This window comes from Pseudovirgaria hyperparasitica (genome assembly GCF_010093815.1).
Source record: "Pseudovirgaria hyperparasitica strain CBS 121739 unplaced genomic scaffold EJ05scaffold_7, whole genome shotgun sequence".
NCBI lineage: Eukaryota > Fungi > Ascomycota > Dothideomycetes > Acrospermales > Acrospermaceae > Pseudovirgaria > Pseudovirgaria hyperparasitica.
In genome coordinates, this window is record NW_022985555.1 from 78048 (window position 1) to 93368 (window position 15321).

The 15321-nt window shown below is 54.3% G+C and overlaps 5 protein-coding genes across 5 annotated transcripts; 1 reads left to right on the top strand and 4 right to left on the bottom strand.

Annotated features, from left to right (window-relative positions):
- Positions 1-55: 55 nt before the first annotated feature.
- EJ05DRAFT_347264 (uncharacterized protein) lies at positions 56-2321 on the bottom strand. Its single transcript, XM_033740976.1, has 6 exons — positions 2060-2321; positions 1281-2010; positions 1118-1230; positions 576-1066; positions 340-521; positions 56-87 (listed from the first exon to the last, which is right to left on the bottom strand). The coding sequence occupies exons 2-5, from the start codon at positions 1988-1990 to the stop codon at positions 399-401; spliced, it is 1437 nt and encodes a 478-aa protein (XP_033600771.1). The 5' UTR covers positions 1991-2010; positions 2060-2321; the 3' UTR covers positions 56-87; positions 340-398.
- A 3454-nt stretch (positions 2322-5775) lies between these two features.
- Positions 5776-7117, top strand: EJ05DRAFT_475652 (uncharacterized protein). Its single transcript, XM_033743852.1, has 2 exons — positions 5776-6151; positions 6251-7117. Exons 1-2 carry the CDS (start codon positions 5993-5995, stop codon positions 7037-7039), a joined length of 948 nt encoding a protein of 315 aa, XP_033600772.1. The 5' UTR covers positions 5776-5992; the 3' UTR covers positions 7040-7117.
- EJ05DRAFT_475653 (coatomer subunit epsilon) lies at positions 7056-8776 on the bottom strand. Its single transcript, XM_033743853.1, has 4 exons — positions 8275-8776; positions 7822-8209; positions 7626-7761; positions 7056-7566 (listed from the first exon to the last, which is right to left on the bottom strand). The coding sequence occupies exons 1-4, from the start codon at positions 8297-8299 to the stop codon at positions 7219-7221; spliced, it is 897 nt and encodes a 298-aa protein (XP_033600773.1). The 5' UTR covers positions 8300-8776; the 3' UTR covers positions 7056-7218.
- Positions 8777-10395: 1619 nt separating this feature from the next.
- On the bottom strand, positions 10396-11905 carry EJ05DRAFT_451750 (alpha/beta-hydrolase). The gene has a single exon (XM_033742397.1). The coding sequence runs from the start codon at positions 11794-11796 to the stop codon at positions 10594-10596; it is 1203 nt and encodes a 400-aa protein (XP_033600774.1). The 5' UTR covers positions 11797-11905; the 3' UTR covers positions 10396-10593.
- Positions 11906-12297: 392 nt separating this feature from the next.
- EJ05DRAFT_438390 (sugar transporter) lies at positions 12298-14220 on the bottom strand (the record flags this gene model as incomplete). Its single annotated transcript, XM_033741831.1, has 5 exons — positions 12298-12602; positions 12669-13066; positions 13141-13712; positions 13784-14022; positions 14118-14220. 5 exons carry the CDS (start codon positions 14218-14220, stop codon positions 12298-12300), a joined length of 1617 nt encoding a protein of 538 aa, XP_033600775.1.
- Between the last annotated feature and the right edge of the window lie 1101 nt (positions 14221-15321).

Here is a 15321-nt window from a genome sequence, read left to right on the forward strand (position 1 = left end):
ATACAAAATCCACAAAAGTTCTATCAGTCTACAATTTGGTCCTGTATCGGTGTATGACTCGACTGGATCAAGCATACCTTCTACAAACTACATCCGTTGGCAATTTCCATGGAAATCCGGCTATAAACAATCCTGGATCCTTGGGACCAAAGTGGCTGGCCATGATGGTCCAAATGATAAGTCCTTGGTATGGTCCATTATCACAAGGCATGTTCCTGGGCTGCAAGAGGTCCTGGGGAGATGCAAGCGATGAGCTCTACCTGAGCTTTCATCCTTGACTTGGATTTGCCCAGCCTGGGTTAAGATCCAATGATTGAAATCCTTGGGGTGCATACTAACCTGAGATGCGAAGGTCGATTTTATCGAGAAGATTAAGCCGTGCGCCAATCATAGCAAGTTCAACCGGAAGCAGGCATGTGTGCTCGCATAATGTCTTTGAGGAGGTCGGACGCTTTCATGAAGTCGGCATAACCGGTGTCGTCGTTGGGGTCCTGAACTTTTTCAAGAAGTTGGAAGACAACCTTCCGCTGGGCAGTGAACTTCTTGGCAAGAAGTTCTTTCTGTTGCTTGGCAGCCTCTTCCGCCTTCTGGGCGCTCTGATCGACAACAGGTGACTTGGCAGCCTTTTGTCGTTTCTCGGGAATTTCATCGGGAGTGTCAGTGGCTTTACGTTTACGGTTGCCTTGGCGCTTCGTAGAGTTGTTTGTTGTGGAGGGTGTTGCATCTTGCTCAAGCGGGGAAGCACTTCCGGTGTAGTCGTGCACTCGTTTCATATGGTCAAACAAGTTGTAACGACGTGGAAAACCATTGCCAGGCAGGGAACGCTCGCAGTCGGGAAAGGAGCAGAGGTGAGGCTTAGAGCCATGGCCGTGCATTCCATGAGCCTCACGCTCATGGCGAAGGAGACAGGCAGTGGATGAGAAGGGAGTGTTGGCGCACGATGCCACCTTGCATCGAAAAGGTCGAAGGTGCGAATCGACGTACTTGTCGTAGTTGCATTTGAGCTTTGTTGGCTTGTGTGTGCAACCAGCTTCACCTTCGTGGGGGCAATGGTACTTGTCGTCTTCTGGATTGGGTAAGGCCGAGTACAGAGGATGAGTCCGGGCCAGTTTTGTACTTTCGGCATCTTCGAGGCTGTTGGTAGAGGAAGCATCCTCTTCGGCTTCCTCATAGTAAACTTCTGTGTCGGTAACCTTGCTGTTTTGAGTCACATCCAGCGTCTCCTCAGGGCTGAAAGGGCTGTTAGAAGCATATTTAGAGTACACAGGGCGGGCACTGACCTTTGGAAGGTGAAGTAATTGTTGGGTGGGAAAGCCTGCTGGCTCATGGTGCCTGATGGCCATGTAATCGGGGATGAGTCGTGGTAGATCATGGGCGTTGCATATGTACTGAACGGATATGGGCCACTGTAAGTCTGAGCATCAGTAGTAGGCCAGTGGGCTTGAGCATCAGATGTGAAGTCAAAAGCCGGTACACTAGAAAATGCATCGGCGTTATTGAAGTCTCCGATCGCACTCCGGCTAGAACCAGACTCGCTTGTAGGAAGCGTTATTTGGCCAAGATCCGAAACAGGGCCTTGGAATGGGATAAAAGATTCAGAGCTTAAGGAAGGAGAACATAGAGAACTGGAATATGCAGGATATTGGGCCTTGAGGTCCTGGCTGTGGCCCACTGTCCCGTCAGGGTAAGTAGCCCTCCTCGATGTGTCGGGTTGGCTCATGTAAGCGCTGTCGTTCATATCTGAAGCTGCTGAGCTGCCACCGTCCTTGGAAAGAAATTGGTCCTGGATGTATGCCATTTCGGAAAAGTCTTCCACGGGAAACTGTCCTGACTGGATCCACACGGCAGTATCCAACTCTGTCAAGGAAAATGATCCAACAGGCTCGCTGAAATAACCGTAAGTTAGTCGTGTACCTCGAATGGCTGAATGACGTTTGCAGGTTTGAACAAATGAAAGATACATGATGCCAAAGTATACAGGGAAAGCCATGTTAGTTCACGTCCGTGGTCCTGACACGCATTAGTATACATTCAGTATGGCTATATCGTATGTACATACCGGTCTCATGGTCTCTGAGCGTAGAACCTGGGATTAGAGCAGGCCAGTTCCAGCTGCTGCTTGTGTTAAAAGGCCAGAGGATTGACAGGAGCACCACCAGGTGGAAGGACCAGGAGGTACAAGGAATGCCAGTAAAACTGTGGTGGAGAACAATCAGGAAATCAAGAACCAGTTAGGTATTGGCCACGATCCAGTGGAAGGACACCCGGAGGAGCAATTACAAGCCAGGTCTCACCAGTTCGTTTCCACAAAGACTTCACCGGCTAGAAGTTAGTGTATGATCAAGCATGATGATGACCATGATTTTGCCACAGTATACGTACCACGACAAATGGATATCCTGTGGATCCTGATGGTTTTGCCAGCTCAAGAGAGCTTGGCAATCCGCGGGAGCCTCCATGGCAGGCGGGATTACGGAACCGGCAAAACAAGGGCATTGGTCAGGTCCATCGCGTCAACCGAACCATCATGTAGTCCGCAGTCGCTAAGGCCATAGAAGCATCACTGGTCAGGTAAAGGGCAAAAGCATAGAGATAGAGGACAGAGATTGTGCCAGTAAACTGACAAGATCTCGTCCCACTCTTCACTCAGCTCGGGATCAGGCACGGATGGGTGTGAATGGACACGGAGCAAATGACCTGGATCACGTTTTACGCACATGGACAAGTCCACTGCTGGGAACCTTGGGATTATCGAACTTCATCAATAGGCCAGTGGAACCAAAGCCGGACAGGCAGGAAACTTCAGGTAGCAAGGCCAGAGTAATGGTTCGATTGTTGTTTGCGACGATGTCGAGTCGCATAGTGTCCTTGAGCTTACCTTTGACATAATCGATACCTTGTAAGTGTATAGCGATTGTGTCGACCTGGTACCTTCAGAGCAATCCGTGTGGTTTCGTCGTCAGTCCTGGTGGCCTTGAAGGTCCTGCAAATCCAGATAACGTAGGCCATAAAGTGGTCCAATCCTCGGCGGGTATCTGTATGGCAACCCGCAATGGCAAAAAAAAGCAGACTTTGATACAAGGAGAATTACATGAATATCAGATACAGGAATACAAGGCAATGCAGAGTGGAGAAGACTGAAAAACCGTCGGGTAATACCTGGTAGAGACGGGTCCTTTCTCGCGGTTGCGAGTGTTCATCATGGGTCCGATGGATATGAATGTGATACCTTGAAAAACCTCTGGATGGCGGATATGAACGCTCAGTGTGTCGAGGTCGATTTGATGGGTGGTTGGTAGGGAGAATTGTTGGAGAACCAAAAAGTGGTGAGCGTAGGAAGTAGAGACGTGAGGGGTGTAAGAGACAGATGACGGGAAAATGGGTGGGGGTGGGCACGCGGTGGTTTAAAGGAAACAGGGAAGGGGGCCGACGTAAGCGAGCAGCGCGACGGGCTTGGAACACGGGAGGGGATGCAGCCCGCGCCGGTGCTTGGAGACTTTCAAGTTTAGGGGGGGGAAGTAGAGGAAAAGCAGAGAGACACGGGCTGGCGTGCTGGCGGGCTGACGGGCTGACCGGCTAAAGGGGTCAGGGTTTGACGTTTCGGCCAAGTTTGCTTGACGCTTGACCCTGCCATACCCTCCCTTTCCATGAGTGTTACGAATCGGGTGTAGTATCAATGTTTGTTTACTTACGTGGGAGTAATCTACATCGATGTCGTTACACAAAGGCCTTAGCTTGACCACTTGTGGACATAATATACGTACATAGATGGTTTACTTGCTGATCAATAAACTGTTCATCCCTGCGATACCTTTACGTAGCGAAAACGAGCGTTGAGCAGCACGAGTCACGCCCCCCTTGGCTCCCTGTCAAGATCCTGTCTTCTTCCCACAAACTGACCAGTGACAAGTGATACTACTGACAGGCTGTGCTGAATCCTGATGCTGATGTGCACACCGTCAGGGAAGTTCTCATCTCTCATCTCTGGAATTAATCATCACTTCTCTCAGAGTTCATTATTCAAATGAGGAAGTCACGGGCACCCGGCTGGCACAGAGTACATATTCGATCTACAACAACAAACTCCAAGCTCCACCATGCTCTCACCATCGCGACTCATGATGGCAACCTCGTGCAGAATGTCCGTGTCAATCTGTCCTTGTCCTTGTCCGTGTCCTTGTTCTTTGATCTTGATCTTGTTCTTGCTGTCGACACGGGTGGCACGGCTTGGTCGTCGCGCTGGCTATGATCGAGAAAACGCCAGTTAATACTGTACTATAGGTAACTACTGACTACTAACTACAATCAATCACGGCATCTTGAAATTCGAGCGGCTGCGGGACTTTTCGCTCCGCCCGTCGCACCGTCTGTGAGAACCGGGAGTTGCCTGTCTCTCATCTGCCGACTGAACCAAGCACTCATACTTACTGTACATACAAATTCTGTGACTTGCCGTGAAGAAACAAGGGCCGACAGTCGAACCCCCGTGGCCTTGCAATTATTCGCAATGGCCAGCGCACACTTGGTTTTCCCCAAATGCCCAAGTGTTGCAACAGCTGATGCAGTCTAGTTTCCATCAAGGTTTGTCGTCGCACGTTGCATCATCCTGCATCCTCTTCGTAACCGGCGAGGATAGTCATGCCTCGTTGCCATATCCTGAAGCCCCGTTAGGTATCGACCTGCTCATCAATTCTCGATGTGGATGCGACAAACGTTCCTGGCATTCCTCGAATGCAAGTCGAAAATCATTACCACAACTTGTTCTATACTCCTGATTACCTACAACAAGAACCAGGGTAATAGTTCTCGAAGAATTTTGTGCTGTGTGTACAGCCGAAAGCCCTGATAAAGACCATGTTCATGTTTCTCTCATTTCTTCTGCTCTCTGGACTATCGAATCTCAATCCGAGACTAACGCAATATGACGATCGACGAGGCGGCAACTCAGAAATAGGAGCTTCGTCGCAGAGTGCCTGCCGACGACTTTTACGAATCGCGCATTGCATTACTAAATGATAAATTGTTGATGGCCATTACAAGAGCCTGCACTTTTGGTAACAAGATTGATGATCGAATCAATCTGAAATGGTGCATTTCGATCTTTATTGAAGTCGCAACACACGGTGGTGTGTAGTCAGCGTCAGTCACGGATAAGCGCTCACGGGCCTGTCCTAACGAGGCAAGAATCGCATCGGCCGCAACGGCACACCACTCCTCAACGTAAGCCATGTATTTGGAGCTGATTTTCGCGGGAGCGGTACAAAGTTCGACTGTTTCGCGCTTTGACCTTGTATGGGATTGTGGGGAGAAAGGTCAATGGCGTTGGTGAAGGGCCATTCAGCCACCTTTTTGTCGGCTTGGGATACGATCAACACGATCGTTCCGAGGTCACATCGCCATTCGCTCATTGCACTGGACGCGAATCAGAAACGCCAGACGGACGAAAGTTTATTCGACTCGAAACAATCAAGCCCGGTGTTCCCTGCGCCCACCACATCTTCTGCTGGAGCGATCCACAACACCGTTGTATTGCGCGTTTTAAGATAGCCCATGGCGCAACCCTCTTGTGTGAAACTTCAGTGATCTTCTTGATGAGCAAGAACTTTGGACATATTCGGCGAAGATTCCCCCCGTCGTCCCGTGTTCAGATTCACCTCGGCTTTCGATCTTTGGGACGCGGAGAGGCGGTCTGTGGATCGACGCACATGAGCATCCTTATCGAGATAGTGACACGTGACACTCTGCCGTCCACTCCTCGCTAATATGTTCTTCCAGCTCCGAGCGTTACTCACGCCTCCACCAATCAGACCCACACGTAGCTGTATACTTTGACGGTTTGCACATCCCCCTCCATAACGCAATAGGGTTCGGCGACCTGGACCAACCATGACAACCTGATCTGAGAACCATCTGCGTGTGCTCCAGATCGCGGATCGCGTGTATAACAATAGCATTACTCACCCAGCATACACACACTCACAGCAATCTCACAATGGCACGACTTGCCACTGCTGGCGCTCCACCCGGCGCCCCAGATACAACATCGATCAACCTCGAGCGCATCCTATCGCGGCTAGAGCGCACACTCCTCTCTTCAAACAGCGATCCAAAGCTACGCAGGTCAGGCTTCGAACGCACAAAGGTTGGCGCAGTAGGTTCATCCCACCGCACACGGTACATTTCCCTCCGTCTCACTCTTTCCCCCCCTCCCTCCTCCTCAACTGGTCCGCCGTTGACCCCCGTGCCGTAGAATCTCGAGCACGCAAGATCGCTCCTGCTACGACTCGAACACGAGAGCGCCGATATCAAGATCCAGTCGAGGAAGCAGACCGTGCAGGCGGAGCTGCAGGCCCGCCGCGAGCAGATCAAGCGATTGACCCAGCGCCTGTACGAGCTCAACCAGCTCGACGACTCCGAGGGGGACTCGGAGTCCGACGAGGCCGATGATGATGATGATGACGACGAGGACTTGTTCCCGTCATATGCGCCGGCGAAGCACGCCGAGGGCGGGCTCGAGACGTCGCATACACCGCAGAATGAAGCGCTGAGGGCCGCCGCGGAGAATCTGACGTCGTCGATCCGGGCCCGGAGGCCTCAAGCGGCGGCGGCGGCGACGACTGAAGCTGCTGCGACTTCGACGACGAGAGGGACGACGACGGGCAGCACGCCGTTTCCTGCGTCGGGTAGACCTACTACGGAGACTACTACGACTGCGACGACAGAAGCCATGCTATCACATAACAGGGCCGAGCAGGAGGATCTTACGTCGTCGCTGTTCTCGATGGCACAGGCACTCAAGGCACAGAGCGTCAAGTTTGCTCAGACGCTAGACCTGGACAAAGAAGTGTTGAACAAGACCATTGCAGGCCTGGACAAGAACACAGACGGCATGGACGCAGCTGGGCGGAAGATGGGCACCCTGCGACGGATGACCGAGGGCAAGGGCTGGTGGGCTCGGATGCAGCTATACGCAATCATAGCCGGATTGTGGTTTGTCGCGTTTGCCATTGTCTTCATACTGCCCAAGTTTAGATTCTGAGCGCGTTTGGGATACGGCTGCATAGCGACGGCGCACACGGTATATTAGTCCACGATTTAAGAAATTATTCTATGTTCATATCTTTCTTATGGATCATGCCATGCCAGTGCCCACAGACCAGCTTTTTGCTAGACATGACAAAAAAACCGCCCCTTCCATCCATGCATGCCCACTTCACCTCACGGCTCAAACTTCGGGCTATACTTTGCACTCGCAGCCGCAAACGCTTCTCTCTTCGCCTCGATATCTGCCAAGAACTGATGTTTCGGATCCGCCGCGCGCAGCTGGCCCGTCAGGTCCGCGCTGTCCTTGCCCAGTATCGTGTTGAGCACAACCAAGTTGGCGAGCAGATCCGCATTCGTGCCGTCCATCTCGACAGCTTGCTGGAAGGCGGCCTCGGCTTCGGGTGTGCGGCCGAGGTGCAGCTCCGAGACGGCCTGGCCGAGAAGTGAGTGTACGGCCTGGCTTGCGGGGGCCTGGGCGAGCTCTTCGAAGACGTAGTATGCTTGTTGGTATTTCTCGCCGCCCTGGTTGTTTTGTGAGTGACCAGTTTCTTCAAACCTGTTTACGTAGCAAGGGAACCTACTTCTCGCAGCCCGACCCATGACTCTGCAAGGTTGACGAGCAGACTATCTTGTGCCCATTTCCGCGCCCGCTGTGTCTCCTGAAGCGCGAGATCTGACCGGTTCTGGAGGAGGTGGATCTGCACAATGAGCGCGACGCTGTTGCTAGTAATTCAGCTCCTGTTGTTCACTGTCTATCGCCGGCTAGCGAAAACTCACGCGTCCAGACTTCCATCATGCTTCCCCAGCACCGCCAACGCCTCTTCCGTCAGGCCCTCTCTCGCCAGAATCGTGCCCGCACACAGCTGGACGGTCAGGTTGTCGCCCGACTCGGCCGTCAGTTTTTGTGCCTTTGCCACCGCGTCTTCGCCGGCGTCGGTGTTCTTCAGATACTCGGCCAGCAGCCTGATCGCGGCGATGTCAGGGGCGGAGTCGGCGTCCTTTTTTGTGGAGGCGAGGACTTGGTTGTACTGTGCGAGGGCGAGCTGGGCGCGCAGCTTGAGGATGCGGGCGGGGAGGGCGTTGGAGGGCGAGAGGGCTGCGGTGTCGAAGTCGACGACTTGTTGGTATTGGCCTTGGTGGAAGGCGTTGTGGATGTTCACGAGCTCTGTGGTGGGGAGTTAGTAGGGGTCTCTTGAGGGGGATTTGGGCGGGGACGGGGATAGGACGTACCGCCCTCGGCTGAGTAGGGATCCATTGTGCTGTGTGTGTGTGGAAGAGGTCAGGAAGTGCGGAATGCGTCGTCAATGCCCTGGAAGTGCACGTCGTAGAGCATTCCCGTGTGCACGCCGTCGAGATGCCACGACGTACCTAATTCGGAAGTCTTGGCGCAGGGTTGGTTGTGTCTTAGTCATCACCCCAGGCTGCCCGGTTACCTAGGCTTGAATGAATTTTCTCGTCCAATATTGGAAGGTTGACCTCAAGTCTCTATCCGTAGGAATCATGATATGGTTCCTGCGTTGGAGTTCGCATGAAGGGTGATGGATATCCGCATCTATTCTCCAGCCGACCCTCGTTCCGTTTTGATAGCAACGCAGTCAGTTACAACTGCCGGCCAAGCCAACCTCACCTGAGCCAGTCGCTCGCGCATGCCGGATAACGGACTTCAGTCAGTCTGATATCAGGAGACACTGCACAGGACGCATGCGAATACGACGATGTTGCAGTATGTTGACGATGCGGCTGGCAATGTACTGCAGGGCATGATGTCCCGGCGGTGTCGACCTTGAGTCAATAAGATGACGCACAGGACTGGGGCTGCGTTCCTTGCTGTTAATGAGACATCATCCGCTAGCCGAGGGCTAGAATTCTGTCTCTGTGTAATAATAGTACGTGACTATGCAATATGTGAAAATGTAGCGGCTGGCGTCTACTAAGGATGTGTCCAATGTACTTCCGTCCTCACAGCATGAACCCCTCCCGATAATCATTCAATCTCTGTGATCACGTATGCTATCATATCCTAGAATCAGGAAGAACCGGTTTCCGAGACACACGTGAGTATCAAAAAGCGAGCCCCTTTTCCCCTGAACCGGTCCATGTGTACGCATGGGAAAGGGCGATAAACATCCGTCAGGCTCGGCTCGAAAACAAGACCCAACGCCAGCCAGGCCATGCAAGCAACTTACACGCCTCCCATCAACATGCACGACTTCGACAATCCATGCGAACCGAACTCGTTCAGCGACTTCCGGCTTCCAGATATAGCAGTACAGTACAGCAGCAGCAAGCAGCACCCTCACCCGAGCCATGGTCCGACACCCCATCCGACGCCCTCGTAGGGCCGCAGTCTTGCCTCTGCCCCCCCCTCCCCCCTGAGTATTTTCTTGCTCAGACATCTCCTGCCCAAACATCTCCTGCCCAAACATCTCCTGCTCAGACATCTCCTGCTCAGACATCTCCCGCCCAAACATCTCCCGCCCAAACACCTCCCCCCAAACCAAATCTTCACAACCACAAAAGTAGAAAACACCCTTCTAGATCCGACCTACCCCTTTCCTTCTTCTCCAAGGTGTCGTGCCCGAGCACTATAGAACAGTGCATGAAAACTCCATCACCCACTCCACCACCCATCCTATCCACAATACACACCTGATACCCCATAAAAAACCCAACAAGACAGACAGACAAACAGACAGACGTAGGAGACCCCTACCTCACTATCCAGCATATATCATCCCTCGCCGAAGCCGTACGCACAAACCGAGATTCTGAGGAGTGCCTCATGCCATGGCTGCGCTTTGTGAAGGCCCTGGTTATAGGGAGTGTTTACTTTGCCTGATGTTCGGGGTTGGGGTTTGAGGGGAGGGGAGGGGAGGGGTGTGTGGGGGGTTGGTTGGTCTTGGGGGTGGGGTGCGTTGTTGTGGTGGTGGGTGTGGTGGTGGGTGTGTTGGGTGATGTGTTTCGTGGGGCTTTGCATGAAGGGTGGATGTGCCACTCACGCGGTAATATCGGTAAGGGAAGAATGAAGCAGCTAGATAATTAGAAGCGGAAGTATACACTACCGCTACCTCCGCCGTTATTACGGAATTTCTATAGTGGTTCTATGGGGAGGTTGAGGGGGTATCGTAGTTTTGGATAGACGATTTGTTCAAGGGAGCTCAGGGGTGAGCATGTTGCGTGCTTGGTGCGTTGATGGCGCTGGTATGCTGGGGGTATGGATGCGCGCATGGTTTGCTTTATGTGATTGTATGGGCGGGTGGAGACTGTCTTTGTTGCTTTGGGTTAGAGTACTTTGAGGCTGTCTTGAGGTGGTGGTAGGGATGGTGTGTGGTGGTAGGATCGTGTAGGAGGCTTGGCTGATATGTTCTCTATTTGCATCTGATCAACCCTTTATGTCGTAGCATTCTTGCACTACCCTCCTCAGCCAACGCATCCTCGGGTCTATATGTAAACCATAGACAGCAGTCAAACAGACAGCGATGTCCCGCATACACACATACATCACATCCAAGACCCACACTCAGTCCAAACCACCCACCACGCCCACCATCAAGCCCCCTCAAACGCCCTCGCAACAGCAACACTCACAACAGGATAACTCATAACACGATCATGCAGCCCATGCCTGACAATCTGCTCTCTCACCACGCCCCCACTCCCCCTCCACTCAACCTCCCACCCACCCGCCCCCAGCCCCGTCCGCAGCTTCTCCTTCTCCGCCTCCAGCTCCTCGAACGCGAGCGACGGTGCCTCCGGGCGCCTCATCGCGTTGACAGCATGCCAGAAGACAATCTCGGAATGCACCCAGGGGATATCGTAATCGTCCTCTGCATGGATGAGCGTGACGTCGTACTTGACCCCCCGCTCACCCGCCCCTTTGCGCGTCTCACAGCGCCGGATATGCGTCGCAAGCTTGTCCTTCACCGGCCACTTACTCACGATGAAACCATTGAAGAACGCCAGCAAGGCGGGGAATATAGCAACGGGCGAGAGCAACGGGATCGTGCCCGCAACCTTGTACGTCTTGGTCAACAAGCCCACGTCCGCAAACGGCGCTACAAGCACGGTGCCGGCAAACAGGACTGGTGGGTCCAGAGCTCCTAGGTGTTCCGTGAGCGAGACGCCGACTCCCGTGCCGAGAGACTGTCCGAACACGACGATGCGCTCGGGCGGGATGTGTGCGTCGTCCATGGCGAATCTAGCCAACGCAAGGGCGTCTGTCAACAGTCCTGCCTCGGACGGCCACCCGGTGCTTGCGCCGAAGCCGCGATAGTCGATGGCGAGGATATGTGCGTTTGGTGCAGCGGCGGAGAGGGCGCGATAGCTCTGCGGCCGCCAGCCGGACCCAAGTGTGCCTGCCGCGCCATGGTAGTAGAGGACCAGCCGTGCGTCCGGGTCGTCGGTCAGCAGGCGGAAGCCCAGGCTTTGCTTGATGTCTTGACACAAACCTACAGGCTCCGCCCGGAGCGCCGCTGCATTCTTGCGGTAGGTCTCGAGCGGAAGGACATGCCAAGCATGTAAAGTCTCGCCATCGGGGGTTTTAAGGTTGAACGGTGTGACCTGATTGCGGAGGAAGCCCCATTGCTCGGGCACGTTGGCGTCTTGGAACCAGGTGAGGGTTACGCGGTGCAGGTATATGACGTGGTCTTGCAGGGAGGGGATGGTGAGGAGGGCTAGGAAGCAAAAGTACACGCCCACGGCAGCTCCGGCCGTTCCCAGGAGGGGTTTCAGCACGGCGGAGACTGTTGGCATTTTGTGAGATGTTATTAATTACCAAGGGGGATGGGAACGGTCGTGTATGTATATGTATGCGGTCAAGAGGATTTTGGCGCGCGGCATGGTGTTTGTTGATCAATTTATGAGGCGGCGGAGCTCATGCATAAGTATGAGGGTTAGTTAGGTAGGTACCTAGAGTGGGTCTTTGCCAAGATATATCTTGAGTTTTAGCCCCTTGCATTGGACGGGAGGTGGAATTGTCGGGCACACAACAAACACTTATATCAAGTGTGCCAGAGGCTTCTTCGTTGATTGCTTTGCTTTGCTATGCCTCTGCGTTATATATTGATTCATCAGTCGTACGGCCAGATATATACATGCACCCGATTCCATGCCACCATCATCCTATGTACACCCTACCTATGTATGTTACCCAAGCCCTATATACACGCCATCCCATCCCACCCTCTATTCCCATCCACTCCCGCTCCCAACATCCCCACGCATCGCAGCACGGTCAAGAGCACCACCGTCTAATCAGGCACTCAAGACCCGCCCAACAGGCCCCGGCGACACAGCCTTTTCGATGTACAGCACGCCGCCCTTGCCCTGCTTGGCACCCTCGACATCGTCGGCATCATCGAGATGGCAGCTGGCATCGCGGGCGCCAAAGATGACCTCCATATCCTCAAGCGTCTTGCCCTTGGTCTCGGGCACGAAGAACCAGGCCCAGAAGCCCATGAGGACCATCAGGCTGGCGAAGAACATGTAGGTGCCGTAGCCGAGGGAGGTGATCATGTAGGGGGTGGTGCGGGAGATGATGAAGGACCAGAGCCACTGGTCTGGACGGGGCGGGGTGTTAGTATGGCTTGAGAAGGATAAATAGGGGTTTCTTCAGGACAACTCACCGGCTGTTGTCAGCGCGACACAGAGCAGTCGGATGTCGACGGGGAAGATCTCGCTGCAGTAGACCCAGGTGATGCCCTGCCAGGTCGCGCAGTAGATCAGCCCGTACAGATAGACACACACCATGGCGAGATAGCCCCAGCCGTCCCTCGAGACATCGCCGCGGGCGGCAGCCCGAGCCGGGTCGTTCTTGAAGACGTAGCCGCCAAGATACCACATGGGCAGCGAGCCGATGAAGGCGCCGTAGATGAGGCCGTTCTTGCGGCCGATGCGCTCGACGAGGTAGACGCTGAAGATGATCATGCCGAGGGTCTTTGCGACGCCGTAGAAGCCCGTGGCGAAGAGCTTTGTTTCGGTGCCGGTGATGCCGAGGGTTTCGAAGATGCGGGGCGAATAGTAGCTTTTGAGAGAAGGGTTAGAAGAAGGGGGTGGGTGGTGAGCAGTAAGCAGCAGGGCGGGGAGTGTGGTACGTACGTGATGATGTTGACGCCAGTCAGGTTCTGACATGCCATGAGGAGGAGACCGATGCCGATGCGGTTGCGGGTGCCTTTCTGGAGGATGCGTTTGGCGTAGTATGTCTTGCTGTGCTTGACGCCCGGGGGCGGGCGGCCGACGAGGGTCTGCAGACGAATCTCCTCGAGCTCGCCGCGGATGTAGTCGTGGTCGGCAGGCAGCTTGCGGATCCAGCTGAGGGTGGCGGCGGCCTCCTCCCAGCGGTCCTGCTTCACGTACCAGCGCGGACTCTCGGGACACCAGAAGATGCCAGCGAGGAGAAGCACGCCGGGGACGAGCTGCAGGGCGAGGGGCACGATCCATTGGGTGCGGCCGGAGCTGGAGATTGTGCGTGCGACAATGTAGTTGATCCAGAAGCCAAGCATGCCGCCGCCCTGCGACAAGATCTCGAAGATGCCCACAAGTCGACCGCGAATGCTGGGAGGCGATGTCTCTGCAATGTAGACGGGGACGAGGAGAGAGACGGAGCCGATGCCGAAGCCGGCGATGGCACGTCCGGCGTAGATCATGGCGAGTTGACCGTGGGAGGCAGTCTAAAGGGGCTCGTTAGTGACGTGCTGCTGCTGCTGCTGCCACTTCCCAACGTCCAGGCCCTAGAACGCACCATGATTGTGCCGCCGACCAGAAAGGTGAGAATTGCGCCGATGATGGCATTCTTCCGACCGTAGCGTTCGCCGAGGGGAAAGGTGAGGAGAGCGCCAAAGAAGGTGCCGGCCTGGAAGGTTGAGACGATGTTGCCCTGGAGCGTGTCACGCTCAAACTGGGAGCGGCCATTGAGGCCAAAGTCACGCTTGAAGGAGTCGAGGGCCATGGTGCCGCCGATGACGGCGGTGTCGTAGCCCACTGGTTATGATGGTGAGCATACTGAGTGTGATGATGCTGACAGGTAGTATATAGTGAAGAGAGAGAGAGAGAGAGAGAGAGAGAGAAGAACTCACTGGCCAGACTGCCCATGGACACAATCAAGGCCATCAAATGCACGCGCCAGTTGCGAACCTGAGGCGGATCGGAGGTGCCATCGGCATGGAGCTTGAAGCCCATGATGGCAATTTTACTTTCTCAAACAAGCAAAGTCAAGGACAAGAGTGGAATCAGCCTCGTGGGGGAGAGTGGGTTAGAGAGCAAGGCAAAGACCCCAAGACCCTAGGAGAGTGAGTGGTGATAAGGCAGGTCAAGGCCCGGGCGTGCATGAAGTATATATGCGTTCAGTGGAGACGAGTGGGGGAGGAGTTCACGATAGACACAGGCAAGCAAGGACGGGACCGAATCAGGAACATGTCAAAGGGAAAGTTCCAGGCCATCTAGGGCAGGCTGGCACGTGGGAGTAGAGACTAAGGGAGTGGAAATGCGATTATTCTGGAAGGGCAGAGATTGGGTGGATTGGGTGAATCTGGGGTAGAGCAGATGATGCGGGGGAGAGGCATGCGGGGAGTTGTCCGTACGCCACCAGCCGGGGAGAGATGGGGAAAGATGGCATGTATAGGAGGAGGAGAGGATAGAGGATGTATGGCAGCAGCGGAGTGAAGAGATGGGGCTTGTTATGCACAGACGGCGCCACAAGGACTTGTGCCACGCGGCAAGAAGGACAGGCGGTGGATGAAAGCGGTTCACTTGCCATGAGAAGGGAGAGTCAAGAGTCAAGAAAGGAAAGGGCGGGCAAGGACAGGAATCTAGACCATGCTACGCTATATTCGACGGCCGAGGAGCAGGAGGAGCAGGAGGAGTAGAAGGGAAAGAAGAGAGAGGAGAAGAGTTTGAAGAAGGAAAGAGGGCGAGTCAGTGTGCAGTAAGCTGGCAGGAATGATGAATCATGCATGAGAGGGAGAGTGGGAGGGAGAGGGAGAGACAGAAGGTTGAAGGGAGAGAGAAGCAACAAGGCGAGAAGTGGGAAGGAGCAGGGTGGAATGTGAGAGCGGGCTTGGCGTCCGCTGATGAATGCTTGGCGGCAGGCTTGGAAGGGACGAACGGGGAAGAGTGGGCGGCAGAAGGTTGGCAGCAGCAGGAGCAGCAACAGCAGCAGGAATCTCGATCGATGTCATGGCCGATGATGCGCACGTAGATTATTAGTGGCAGCCAGTGTGCATTTGCCTTGCATCAACCATCTCATCTGTCTGCACAAGTGAAGAGAGAGAGAGAGTGTGT

Excerpts from the sequence above, each read along its gene's own strand:
- EJ05DRAFT_347264 (XM_033740976.1), bottom strand. The coding sequence starts at position 1,990 with ATGGCTTTCCCTGTATACTTTGGCATCATGTATCTTTCATTTGTTCAA. Across the intron at positions 1,231-1,280 it reads AATTACTTCACCTTCCAAAG|CCCTGAGGAGACGCTGGATG; the intron begins GTCAGTGCCCGC and ends CAGCCCTTTCAG. Across the intron at positions 522-575 it reads GCGCCCAGAAGGCGGAAGAG|GTTGTCTTCCAACTTCTTGA; the intron begins GCTGCCAAGCAA and ends GCCCAGCGGAAG.
- EJ05DRAFT_475652 (XM_033743852.1), top strand. The coding sequence starts at position 5,993 with ATGGCACGACTTGCCACTGCTGGCGCTCCACCCGGCGCCCCAGATACA. Across the intron at positions 6,152-6,250 it reads AACGCACAAAGGTTGGCGCA|AATCTCGAGCACGCAAGATC; the intron begins GTAGGTTCATCC and ends CCCGTGCCGTAG.
- EJ05DRAFT_475653 (XM_033743853.1), bottom strand. The coding sequence starts at position 8,299 with ATGGATCCCTACTCAGCCGAGGGCG. Across the intron at positions 8,210-8,274 it reads TCCCTACTCAGCCGAGGGCG|AGCTCGTGAACATCCACAAC; the intron begins GTACGTCCTATC and ends TCCCCACCACAG. Across the intron at positions 7,762-7,821 it reads CATGATGGAAGTCTGGACGC|CGTCGCGCTCATTGTGCAGA; the intron begins GTGAGTTTTCGC and ends TACTAGCAACAG.
- EJ05DRAFT_451750 (XM_033742397.1), bottom strand. The coding sequence starts at position 11,796 with ATGCCAACAGTCTCCGCCGTGCTGAAACCCCTCCTGGGAACGGCCGGA.